The sequence below is a fragment of the Bos indicus x Bos taurus genome, chromosome 17 (assembly GCF_003369695.1).
Source record: "Bos indicus x Bos taurus breed Angus x Brahman F1 hybrid chromosome 17, Bos_hybrid_MaternalHap_v2.0, whole genome shotgun sequence".
Lineage (NCBI taxonomy): Eukaryota > Metazoa > Chordata > Mammalia > Artiodactyla > Bovidae > Bos > Bos indicus x Bos taurus.
This window is the reverse complement of record NC_040092.1, coordinates 60,064,992-60,078,616: the sequence shown is the minus strand read 5'-3', so window position 1 is coordinate 60,078,616 and position 13,625 is coordinate 60,064,992. Positions and strand designations below refer to the sequence as shown.

General features: G+C 42.6%; 1 protein-coding gene across 1 annotated transcript in view; it reads right to left on the bottom strand.

The window, feature by feature from the left end:
* The window catches only part of C17H4orf51 (chromosome 17 C4orf51 homolog), a 50,226-nt gene extending 38,700 nt beyond the window's left edge, over nucleotides 1-11,526 (bottom strand). The window contains exons 1-2 of the mRNA XM_027567455.1: nucleotides 10,977-11,526; nucleotides 4,801-4,862 (exon numbers count right to left, since the gene is read on the bottom strand). Of these exons, the coding sequence (XP_027423256.1) occupies nucleotides 4,801-4,862; nucleotides 10,977-11,203 (289 nt within the window). The 5' untranslated portion in view covers nucleotides 11,204-11,526. The remainder of the gene's footprint in view (nucleotides 1-4,800; nucleotides 4,863-10,976) is intronic.
* Nucleotides 11,527-13,625: the final 2,099 nt, after the last annotated feature.

Here is a 13,625-nt window from a genome sequence, read left to right as displayed (position 1 = left end):
GAAAACCGAGTGACATCATCTTATTTATGCTTGAAGGCCTCCCTGTGTGAAGACACGACTCATGGGTATTCTGGTCGTTCCTTTTACTTTCAGAAGTCTTTTGAGGTTTGGAGAAGTGAGAGTGAAAGAACAGGAGAAAGAGATGATGTTGAAAATGAACACACTCTTGAAGGAACACGACAAGTCATCTTCACCTTGCCCTCTTAGAATATTATTTGGTTCCTATAAGTATTCTCCTGAGTGCTGTCATCCTTGTAAAAGGCCATAATACCATGGGACTTCCCTGGTGGTCCGGTGGCGAAGACTCTCTGCTCCCAGTGCAGGGGGCCCAGGTTCGATCCCTGGTCAGGGAACTAGATCCCACGTGCATCAGCTAAGACCTGGTGCAGCCAAATAAATAAATAATGTGTTTTGTTTTGTTTTTTAAAAAAAGGCCATATGCCATAAAGACAATCCCAGGTTGCTCTTTAGGGACTTGGAATTTGTTATGTGTGACTAGGGAATATCGTAAGAAAGAATGCACATTCTCATACATTCTGTCACACCTGGGCTCTGATGATGTCAGTCTATAGAGAACCTCTTCCCTGGTACATATTACATCTCTTAGAACAGCTAGAATCAAAGAGGCCAGCGTACCCTTCTGCAAGAGTAACTTGGGCTCATCCTGGAGGGATGTACAGAGGCGCTCAGAACGAGAGAAGGGGCAGGGACCGCCTTGAGTGCAGCCCCAGAGGCAGCGGGGCCCACATCCCATCTCTTCATAAATCGCTTTTGCAGGAGAGGAGCTTTTTAAATAAAGCTTGCTAGAATCTGTCTTAGCAGAATGTAAAGAGAGAGGAACCGCTGACCAATTTCTGTCTGTATTGCAGTTTTAAGACCCTCGATTTTAGTTTTTCTTAGTTATTGCTTTGTTCTTTGAACTTGAGAGATGAGCAGTTTGGGGGGGAGGGAGGCACCAAAGGAGGGAAAAGCCACCGCCACGTCACTTGGAAAGAAAATTAATAGTAACACCAAAGGAAAATCCACCTTAGCGTAGGCAGAATAAGACCGAATTCTTTGAAAGGCAGTCTTGAAAAAATCTGAGAACGTTTTTCCTCTGATGCTTGTGAATCACACTTAGGAACAGTCCATCTGATTTGCGTATCTTTGGAGGGACACATTCTACAAGGAGAACATTAAGAGACCCATGTCCACGAGTGGTGAGCAAATTTATCCAGTGGGCTTGTACTGATTTGGCTTCACGTTTTAACTCCCTTCATCAGATGCTTCTAGCACAAAGTTGAGAAATCTGTATGCAGGTCAGGAAGCAACAGTTAGAACTGGACATGGAACAATAGACTGGTTCCAAATAGGAAAAGGAGTTCGTCAAGGCTGTATATTGTCACCATAGAAGTTATTTAACTTCTATGCAGAGTACATCATGAGAAACGCTGGATGGATGAAGCAAAAGCTGGAATCAAGATTGCCAGGAGAAACATCAATAACCTCAGATATGCAGATGACACCACCCTTATGGCAGAAAGTGAAGAAGAACTAAAGAGCCTCTTGATGAAAGTGAAAGGAGAGTGAAAAAGTTGGCTTAAAGCTCAACATTCAGAAAACTAAGATCATGGCATCTGGTCCCATCACTTCATGGCAAATAGATGGGGAAACAGTGGCTGACTTAATTTTGGGGGGCTCCAAAATCACTGCAGATGGTGACTGCAGTTGTGAAATTAAAAGATGCTTACTCCCTGGAAGGAAAGTTATGACCAACCTAGACAGCATATTAAAAAGCAGAGACATTACTTTGCCAACAAAGGTCAGTCTAGTCAAGGCTATGGTTTTTCCTGTGGTCATGTACGGATGTGAGAGTTGGACTATAAAGAAAGCTGAGTGCCGAAGAATTGATGCTTCTGAACTGTGGTGTTGGAGAAGACTCTTGAGAGTCCCTTGGACTGCAAGGAGATCCAATCAGTCCATCCTAAAGGAGATCAGTCCTGAGTGTTCATTAGAAGGACTGATGTTGAAGCTGAAACCCCAATACTTTGGCCACCTAATGCGAAGAGCTGATTCATTTGAAAAGACCCTCATGCTGGGAAAGATTGAGGGCAGGAGGAGAAGGGGACGACAGAGGATGAGATGGTTGGATGGCATCACCGACACAATGGACATGGGTTTGGGTGAACTCTGGGAGTTGGTGATGGACAGGGAGGCCTGGCGTGCTGCAGTCCATGGGGTCGCAAAGAGTCGGACACGACTGAGCGACTGAACTGAACTGAGCACACAGTTGATAATCCCAAAATCAGACGTGGAAATTTTCAAAGAAGCACAGAGGGAAGTCATCCTTTGGCTAAATTAAATAATTCTACCTTGATATACTGTCACCTCTTAATGACGAAAGTAGACATCAGTTAAACTAAAATGATCATTTGAGGAAAATGAGAAAAGCAACATGGGCAAAGTCCCCACTAGTAAATCATCATTATGAATACATTTTACATTTATGTCTTTTCTACCTTTCTCCTACCATACTTTACCATAAAGACAGGAGAAGATAGAAAAAAGCAATACCTATCATACAGTGGTAAATTATTTAATTTCCCCTGCCCTAGACTTGGAGAAGAAGAAGTCCCCAAGTTTAGTCTTCTCTAAACTCGGAGAAGGCAATGGCACCCCACTCCAGTACTCTTGTCTTGAAAATCCCATGGACGGAGGAGCCTGGTAGGCTGCAGTCCATGGGGTCGCTAAGAGTTGGATACGACTGAGCGACTTCGCTTTCCCTTTTCACTTTCATGCATTGGAGAAGGAAATGGCAACCCACTCCAGTGTTCTTGCCTGGAGAATCCCAGGGACGGGGGAGCCTGGTGGGCTGCCGTCTATGGGGTTGCAGAGTCGGACACGACTGAAGCGACTTAGCAGTAGCAGTAGCAGCCCTAGACTTGTCTTCAGGCCAGGGGTGTGTGTGTGTTCAGTCGTGTGTGACTCTTGTAACCCCATGGACTGCAGCCCGCCAGGCTCCTCTGTCCATGGAATTTTCCAGGAAGAATACTGGAGTGGGTAGCCAGTCCCTTCTCCAGCCAAGCTAGGTAGTGTGTTTCAATTTTATGTTTATCACTGCAAAGGGAGAAAGAAAGTCTTTCTTGATTTTAACAGTAGCGCAAATGGTTCGCCACCCTGTCCTCTTGCCTCAACAAACCATAGAGGGAGGCATCAAATCCATTTCAAATGTACTATTCCCATACAGTCCAATTTTATTAGGAAAGCCAGCAGAACAGTGATCGTGCAAGGCAGTGGTTAAAAACCTTGATTCCGTTTTTCAGGAGAACTCCCTGAGGCTGCAGGATGGTTCTCGGCACCATACTGACAACACGCGGGCACATACTGAATAACAAAGGTAACAGAAAGCGTTAATAGGATATTTTACACAGCGCTTTAATATCCTCACCCGAGATGACTCTCATTGGTCTTATTAAACCTTCAAAGATTGAACCCAGAGAGATGGATATTATATGCTGCTGCTGCTGCTAAGTCACTTCCGTCGTGTCTGACTCTGTGCGACCCCATAGACGGCAGCCCACCAGGCTCCCCTGTCCCTGGGACTCTCCAGGCAAAAAAACACTGGAGTGGGTTGCCGGTTCCTTCTCCAGTGCATGAAAGTGAAAAGTGAAAGTGAAGTCGCTCAGTCGTGTCTGACTCGTAGCGATCCCATGGACTGCAGCCCACCAGGCTCCTCCGTCCATGGGATTTTCCAGGCAAGAGTACTGGAGTGGGGTGCCACTGCCTTCTCCAGGAAATTATATGGGAAAAACCTATTGTGTTTCTTCCTCAAAATCAGAGTGTGGGGTAAGAGGGCTGGCTGCCCCCCTCTGCCGAGCGCAGTTGTTACTGGACAGGGGCTGCCCAGCCCAGGACTCTGAGCTCTCGTGAGCTGGGGCCTTGTGACTCCTTCCCCCACTGGAATGTGAGCATGTGAGGTGTAAGTCGCTTCCAGGCTGAAATGGTGGAAGAGCCACGTGCCATCCCGACCCTTTATCCTCCCCCACCTGCCAGATGGAGATTCGGGGGCCCCAGGAGATGGTGGAACTCCCAGATGAACGACGTCTGTGTCCTTAGATCTAAGGTCTGTCTGCAAAACACCTTCTTGGTCCTTTATATGAAGAAAAAACCTATATTTTATCATGTTGCCTGAATGCTCAGTTGCTTCAGTCATGTCTGACTCTTTGTGACCCCATGGACAGTAGCCCACCAGGCTCCTCTGTCCATGGGATTTTCCAGGCAAGAATACCAGAGTGAGTTGCCATGCCCTCCTCCAGGGGATCTTCCCCACCCAGGGATGAAACCTGCTTCTCTCATGTCTCCTGCATTGGCAGGTGGGTTCTTGACCACTAGCACCACCTGGGAAACCCATTATCATGTTAAGCAACTGGAATTTGGAAGTTTCTCTATTATAGCAGCAAGTGTTATCCTGATTTAACTGAAGTGGGGTGGAGGTGGTATCAATTAGTAAATGGAGTTTCTTAGTTGGTGGTTTGTAATGGTTTGGTTTCTCTTCCTAATTCTTTGACATACCCAGTAAAGCTCACATTCTGTTACTTAGAGCTCCAAGCTCTGGGAGAAGGTACCTTCTGAGGAGGACATTTTTGCCCTGGAATAATTATTATTTTTAAGAGCGACTGATCCAGAGTGGAACATGCTAGAGGCACCTTGCCTTTAGTAGGTATATGGAAACTGTTCGGATGACAATCTCGAACATAAAAGTTATCAAGGCAGCAACCTTGGCAAAACGGCTGTGCTCAGAACTGATCACATTGCACTCACCTTTAGCATCTGTGGTCTCTTGGAGCTCAGCCCTCCCAGCAAAGCAGTTTGGCAATGCCATCCTATGGAAAGCAAGTACGAGAAACAAGGTATGAGCTTATGGGGTTTTAAGCCACAGCCTATGGGCTTGCAGGGATTTTCACTCATGCTTTCATTTAATTTCTTAAACTTCGGCTTCTTTTCTTCCCCTTTTCCACTCTTTCAACAGTAAAAATCCCATTAAATCAACCCAAATTAGACTTTCTCATTGTCTTTAGTGATTTTTTTGTTCCCCAATTTATCATAAAAGGGTAAACTGTTCAACTTTTGTACATGAAAAGCTCAAACAGTAAGTTCATAATTGTTTTCACAGAATTTATGAGACTTTCCCTAGGGAGCTGTTTTCAAAATAAAATAAGTGCTATGAATGGAATAGGAAATATTACAGTAATTATGTTGGTTTCCCAGGAAAACTTAGAACTTAATAGCGGCGGGGTAACTTGGGGACTAGCAGATGCTGTGTCTAGCCTTCAAAACGTATCTGGATCTCAGTTTCTCTGAATCCAGATATAATGCTCACTTTAGGCAAGCAGTTGGCTTGGTGGGAAGTGCAGTCATGAATTTCTAGAGGATGACTGTTGTTTTAGGGCCTCTCATTGAGGAAAGGAGGATCTTCTAGCTCCGGGGAAATGGAACTATATGTGTGTTAGGGGTAAAGTGAAGTTATGTCAGCCTAGACTCCTAGTACAGGGGTGGGAAAGAGGGAGGATTTGGAGCATGGATGGATCGGGAGTTTGGGATTAGTAGATGCAAACTATCATGTCTAGAAATAGATAAATAACAAGGCTCTGCTGTATAGCACAAGAAACGGTTTTAATATCCTGTGCTAAACCATAATGGAAAAGGATATGAAAAAGAATGTATACACATGTATAACTGAATCACTTTGCCACACAGCAGAAATTAACACAACACGGTAAGTCAACTATACTTCAAAAACTAAATTTAAAAAAATGTAAAAAAAATAATGAGTTCTAAAATGCTCCTAGACATGTACTGAGCCCACAGATAGCCCTCATCATCCCTGAGACAGGGGCTGGTGGCCCACCCTGCACCTTTCTTCTTACCTACAGCAGCAACTGAATCACCAGGGAGTATTACTTTTTAGAAGCACATTTGATTTTTTTTGCCTTTCCTGGTGCACGGGCTCAGTTGCTCCACGGTATGTGACATCTTCCCAGACCAGGGATCGAACCCATGTTCTCTGCAGTGGCAGGCAGATTCCTAACCACTGGACCACCAGGGAAGACCACCAAATGCACATTTCCATCCCAACCCCCATAATTATTTTTCCAATAGGTTTGGAGCAGAAAGTCAGACAGTCAGTGGCCCAGTTTTCTGACTTCTATGGGAATCATTTCTTTGCTTCTCTTTTTATTTATTTATTTTTTTTATCACCCAAGCAGATACACCAAACACCGTAGTTTGGCTTGGGATTTTTTTTTTTTGGGGGGGGATTTTTTTTAAGGGGGCTTCCCAGGTGGTGTGAGTGGTAAAGAACCCACCTGCCAGCGCAGGAGACCTAGAGACTTGGGTTCAGTCCCTGGGTCGGAAAGATCCCCTGGAGGAGGGCGTGGCAACCCACTCCAGTATTCTTGCCTGGAGAATCCCATAGACAGAGGAGCCTGGAGGGCCACAGTCCATAGCGTCATAAGGAGTCGGATACAACTGAAGTGACTTGGCATGCACGATTTTTAAGAACTCTTACATAAATAGAATAATACACCTATGTTTTGCATCTGCTCAAATGCTGTGTACAATGTTTGTGGCATTTCAGGGTGCGACCAGAGTCTGTTCATTACACCGGCATTGTAAAATCACACACTGTCTGTTCATTCTTTTATATTTTAATAGTATGTATTCTACGTTAGGCTTGTTTTTTAGTTTTTTGGCTATTGTGAAAAATGCTGCTGTGAACTACTTGTACATATCTCTTGGTGCATGTGTGACAAACTTTTCGGCTGGATATATACTTGAAATTGCTAAGTCCTAGGATATCTATAGCATCAACTTTAGAAAACAAGACCAAACTGTTTTCCTCAAGAAAACAATTCAATGCATATACCCACCAGATGTACATGAAAGACCTCGTTTTGTACTTTCACCAGCACTTTGTATTAATAATCTTTTTAATTTTAGCCATTCTGGACGTTTACATGAGTACGCTCATTGTGGTTTTAATTTGCATGTCCTGATTATTAATATGGTTAAGGAACTTTTGATACATTTTATTGATCACAGGGATATCTTGGTTTATGAATTTCATTTCAAAGTCTCTTTCCTATTTTTCTAGTGGGTTGTCTTTTTCATACTAATTTGTATGAGTTTTTCTTTTTAAAATATTTTTATTTATTTATTTAGCGGTGCCAGGTCTTAGTTGCGGCATGCAAACTATTAATCGCAGCATGTGAACTCTTAGTTGCAGATTGTGGCCCTGACCAGGGATCAAACCCAGACACGCTGCATTGCAAGCACGGAGTCTTAGCCACTGAACCACCAGGGAAGTCCCCAGGAGGTTCTTTTAAAAAATATTTATCGTATGCCTCCTGGGGACTTCCCTGGTGGTTCAGTGGCTACGACTCCATGCTCGCAATGCGGCGTGTCTGGTTGCCATATGACCCAGCAATCCCACTGCTGGGCATACACACCGAGGAAAGCAGAATTGAAAGAAACACGTGTACCCCAATGTTCATCGCAGCACTGTTTATAATAGCCAGGACATGGAAGCAACCTAGATGCCCATCAGCAGATGAATGGATAAGAAAGCTGTGGTACATATACACAATGGAGTATTACTCAGCCATTAAAAAGAATACATTTGAATCAGTTCTAATGAGGTGGATGAAACTGGAGCCTATTATACAGAGTGAAGTAAGCCAGAAAGAAAAACACCAATACAGTATACTAACGCATATATATGGAATTTAGAAAAATGGTAACAATAATCCTGTATGCGAGACAGCAATAGAGACACAGATGTATAGAACAGTCTTTTGGACTCTGTGGGAGAGGGCGAGGGTGGGATGATTTGGGAGAATGGCATTGAAACCTGTAAAATATCATGTATGAAACGAATCGCCAGTCCAGGTTTGATGCAGGATACAGGAAGCTTGGGGCTGGTGCACTGGGATGACCCAAAGGGATGGTATGGGGAGGGAGGAGGGAGGGGGTTTCAGGATGGGGAACACGTGTACACCCGTGGCGGATGCATGTTGATGTATGGCAAAACCAATACAATATTGTAAAGTAAAAAATAATAATAAAAAAAAGAGAAAAAAAAATTTATCATAGTTATGAGCCTTTGGTCAGTCACTGAGTTGAAAATCTCACCTTTGTATCTGTAGCTCAACTTTCATACTTTTAAGGGTGTATTTTGTTAAACGGAGCTACTTTAAGCTAGTCTCATTTACTTCATTGTTTCTTTGTGGTTAGGACTTTTCGTGTTCTGTTTAGGAAATCTTTGCCAACCCCAAGATCATCAAGATACTCCTTATGTCATTATCTAATGGGTTTTTGCTATTTTTGCCTTTCACACTGTGGTCTCTAATTCATCTGGAAGGAATCTACCTGGAATTGCAAACATGACCTTTCTCCACTGTTCTGCCACCTTTTACATAAATAAGTGCCCTATTTCCTATTTTTCTAGTGGGTTGTCTTTTTCATACTAATTTGTATGAGTTTTTCTTTTTAAAATATTTTTATTTATTTATTTAGCGGTGCCAGGTCTTAATTGCGGCATGCAAACTATTAATCGCAGCATGTGAACTCTTAGTTGCAGATTGTGGCCCTGACCAGGGATCAAACCCAGACACGCTGCATTGCAAGCACGGAGTCTTAGCCACTGAACCACCAGGGAAGTCCCCAGGAGGTTCTTTTAAAAAATATTTATCGTACGCCTCACATATGATATGTATGTGAACAAGAACATTCACATTTCTTGCCATATACGCAAGGTTCTGTTTCCAGGCCCTTTTTTTTCTGTTCCAGTTGTCTATTTGTTATCTTGGTGCCATAGTGCCATTCTGCCTTAATTACTGAGGCTTTATGGTAAGTTTTGTTATCTGTAGAGGAAACACACGTACTTTGTTCTTCTTTAAGAGTGTTCTGACTGTTTCCTGGTTTTGAACAATCTTGTCAAGTTCCACAAAAACACCTATTGGAATTGTATAGAAACTGTAAATCAATTTTGGGAGAAATAATATTTTTATAATATTCAGTCTTCCAATCCATGAACATGGTTCATCTCTCTATTGACTTGGATCTTCATATTCTCTCACTAAGGTCTTATAGTTTTCTGTGTGGAGATCTTACATATCTTTGACTATCTTTTTTTTTTAATTTTATTTTATTTTTAAACTTTACATAATTGTATTAGTTTTGCCAAATATCAAAATGAATCTGCCACAGGCATACATGTGTTCCCCATCCTGAACCCTCCTCCCTCCTCCCTCCCCACACCATCCCTCTGGGTCGTCCCAGTGCACCAGCCCCTTTGACTATCTTTATTCTAAAATCTTGACCTATTTTAGCAAAGTGACATTTTTTAAAAAATTTCATTTGAAAACTTACTGGTAAGCACTAATTTTGTTTTATACTTCCTGTTTTTAACATTCATGAAAATTTTGTATTGTGCTCTTTCCTTTATTATAAAAATTTTCACTTTATTATAAAGATGTTTCTGATCTCCATTCTACCTGTGTCACAGGCATACCTTGTTTTATTGGACCTGACTTTCTTGAACTTTGCAGATATTGTATGTTTTGCAAATATAAGGTGTGTGGCAAGCCTGTGTTGTTAGATGATGGTTACACTTTATTTTTTTTAGCAACCATATATTTTTTTAATTTGCATGAACATTGTTTTTTAGGCATAATGTTATTGCCCGCCTAATAGACTACAGTATAGTGTATGTATAATTTTTTATGTACTGGGAAACCAAAAAGTTTGAGTGACTTGCTTTATTGGGATACCCACTTTGTTAGACCAAACCCACAGTATCTCCAAGGTCTACCTGTAGTATTACTGCTGCAACAAACAAATGCTCCCTATTTGTCCTGTGGCTTTTCAGTAAGCCCTGGCACAGTGCCTCTTTATTTCAGAAGCATGATCCAACATGACAATGCTTTTTCACTCAGGGATTTGCCTCTATTAGTACTAATGCGGAAAGGAAAATCACTGCTTTTCAAATAATTTGGGGACTCTTCTGAAGGTCCAGTTAGGGCTCTCACAGTTTTTATCTCCTCTGGGTTTGTACACCTCAGAGAGTCCAAGGTTGAGATGGGGAGGCCACTATTGCCTTGAAGATTCCCCCCGGGGGGCCCAGAGATGCCTCAAAATTCACAGGGTTAGCAAAGGGACTTCCAAAGTTAATTGAGGTGCCAACTTAAGAGCTGTTGAAAACGCAGACTGTGTAGTTCATTGGAATACACCAGACGAGGTATCCAATTCGAAAGTACCCCTGAGACATTTCAGCTTTAAGTATTGTTTTGACAATTTGGAAAGCCCTGGAAGGCAAAATAACTAACATTCATGAGGCTTAGTCACTAAGTTGTGTCTGACTCTGTGCAGCCCTGTAGGCTGTAGCCCCACCAGGCTCCTCTGTCCATGGGATTTCCCAGGCAAGAACACTGGAGTGGGTAGCCATTCCCTGCTCCAGGGGATCTCCCTGACCCCTGCATGCAGGGATCGAACCTGCATCTCTTTTGTCTCCTGCGTTGGCAGGTGGGTTCTTTACCTCTTATGCCACCTGGGAAGCCCATCTTAACCAAATACTCACATTTTACCTTGTAAAAGCAGTTGTGCATCAATTTTAGAAGGACTAAAGAGAGAGTGACAATCATAGTTTCCGCTGGTAACTGACATTTAGCTCTTCTTCCTGGGTCAGGAAGATCCCCTGCAGAAGGAAATGGCAGTATTCTTTCCTGGGCAGTCCCATCAACAGAGGAGCTTTGCAGGCTACACTCCATGGGGTCGACTGAAGCAACTTCGCATGCAGGCCCCCTGACATCTACCCAGGAAAATATACAGAGTGGAAGTCCGGGAAGTGTTTCGGGGTTGGCAACAGCCTCCTCATTCTAGTTATCATTCTCATCTAGTCAGAGAGACACAGCCAGCAGCAAATCACAAAGCGATCTTACTTGTGAGGCTCAGGCCAGGGCTGTCCTGCTCTAAGTCGGCCGCCCGTGGACTCGTCCAGCTGCTTTTCCCTGTAACTGCCCATGTATGTTGTCACAGACAAATCTGACCACCTTGCTTCATCCTGCCAAGATGCTGCAGCCTTCCGTCTGATCACATCAAACTCTTGAGAAGTGAGAGGGCTGAAGGGCAGAACAATTTGTGGTGTCAAGTAGAAGAAGTGTGACATGGCCCGCTTTGAAGGACAGCTTTTTGAGCCCTCTCCGTCATGCAGAATTAATTTCCTTTTTGTAGTGGGAAGTAATCAACCTGGCTCAGCAAACTTTGTGACTCTGACGGCTCACAGAATGCAGAAGCTGAACTCAAAGTTGCCAAGCAACAGGTCGCACAATTCCGCAAGTGCTACTTCCCACCTCCCTCCAGTTTTAACTAGCAAATTTAGAACTTTCTGGCTTTTGCTCTAAGTGATACACAGCTACAAATCCTGGGAAGAAAGCAGGTGGCCACTGCTTTTAGAAATAAGTGAGTCCTACTCATGATGGTTTAAGACGTGGAGCGAGGGGATAGTGCCAAGCATTCATTTCTTCTAAAGGCTGACCTGTCCTGTTTGTGATGTCAACAATAGCAGGTGTCGCGAACGGCTTCTTGTGTGTCATAAAGCAATGGTACTGAAGCCAGTGGCCCTCTGGAGTCACCACAGGGGCTGGTGAAATAAGACCCCACCCCCAGCCATAGATTCTGATTTAACTGGTCTGGAGTAGGGCCTTGGCTTGGCTCATTTTTATTTTATATTTTAAACTTTTTATTTTGTATCAGGGTATAGCAGATTAACAATGTTGTGGTGGCTTCAGGTGAACAGCGAAAGTAGTTTTTAAAAGCTTACTCCTGGCAGCTTCTAGAGAGCAGCTGGGGTTAAGAATTAGGGTCATTGAAATGCCACTGTGAATCTTTTTAGATTGAGAAGTCATAGCACCCTATCTTCTGTCCACCTGATTCCCTGCATCCTTCACTAATAATTACTCTAAAGCTGGTTAGCACACCTGCCTCTCCTTCTCTGCACTAACAATTCACTGGCAGATTGAAATAGATCTTTCCACCTGTGTCCTTGCTCTTAGCACTTCTTCGAGCAGAACTTCTCAGCCCTCTGTGCTCATTCACGTGACCTGTGGGATGCTTTATAGAAACAGAGGTTCTGCCTCACCTTGATCGGCCCTTCGGGAGTGGATCCATCATCAACCTTAAAGAAAGAGTCTCCATAGGTGGCTGGATCAGCACCCACTGGGCGCTTTAAACATTCAGAGGCTCGCCTGCCCTGCACAGACTATAGGAATAAAGCCCCGGAATCATCATATTGGGTTAGCCAAAAAGGTCATTCAGGTTTTCCTTACCAGTTTATGGAATAATCCAAACGAACTTTTGGCCAATCTAGGATTTCTACAGTTACATGAGGGTGTGGCCGTTGATTTTAAATGCTGGGAAGACTGCTCCAAGAGCTGAATTTCAACAATCTTCTAAAGTGAGGCTGACATGCCACAGGGTATGCTTCTTTGAGAGTAAAATTACTTGCAGATACTTGTTAGTATGTCAAAGTAGGAGTATCTTTCTTTAAAAATTTGAAACTTGGAACATAAGCATCTTTGCTGTAGAAGGATTAGGCACATGGCTGCGGAGCATGCTGCTTTTTCTCGGGAAGTTGGAGGTTTCTTGGAGAAACCCAGATGAAAGACGAAGAAGATGGAGATAGAGTGAAGGAGGAAAATGGAAACCAGGCTGCCCAGTGCTTTTCAATGCACCCAGTGTCGCGTAGCAACTGCTTTGATGCTTAAACCTTTAGCCAGTCTAGTAAAAATTGTGGTTTAAAAGCCTCTGCTAGCATTTACTCATCAATTGAAAGTCCTCCAAAAATAGAACTATTGGGAAACCGTGGGATGTGAGGTGGAAAAGAAAAGCTCCCTCAGTTTTTTTGGAGGGAATAACTTTAAAAATACTTAACTAGCTAAGTTTACTTGGTGAAGTTAAGATTTAAACTTGTTGATTTTAAAATTGCTATTGCATCTGAAATAAACTTATGTGATGTTCTGGTAAAAAAAAAAACAAAACTCTGCAGTTAAATATTGTTTTGAGGCAGGAAAATAAATAGAACAGATTGTGAAACATTATTTGTAGAAAACATTTAAAATTTTTCTCCTTAGACTGTGTGGTTGTCTATAAACAAATGTGTGATAATATAAACTCTTCAAATAATTATGGTATAAATGTACCTTATGATCACATTCTTGTCCTTTATTTTTATTTATTTCCTTTCTTCTCCCCCAGTCAATTATGATATCATTTTAGCAGTTAAAACCTTGAGAACCAAGAGTAGTGAAACTTAACAATTTAAGTGAAAAGGTCTAATATCAGTTTCGATAGGATTGTAGCTTGGTTCATCAGTCTATTAGACATTGGATAAGTCTGCTAAAAATCGGTTGGACTTGAAATTAGAGGATAAATAGAACAGACCAATTGAGTTTATTATTGCAAATATTTAGTCTATAAAACCCTAGAATTCTTTGTTCCCATTGTATCAGACGCTTCACTTTTCTTGGACACTGGTATTCGGCACTGATTTGAATCGTTTGACTTCCATGTTGATGGTCTGCGTGAAAAAC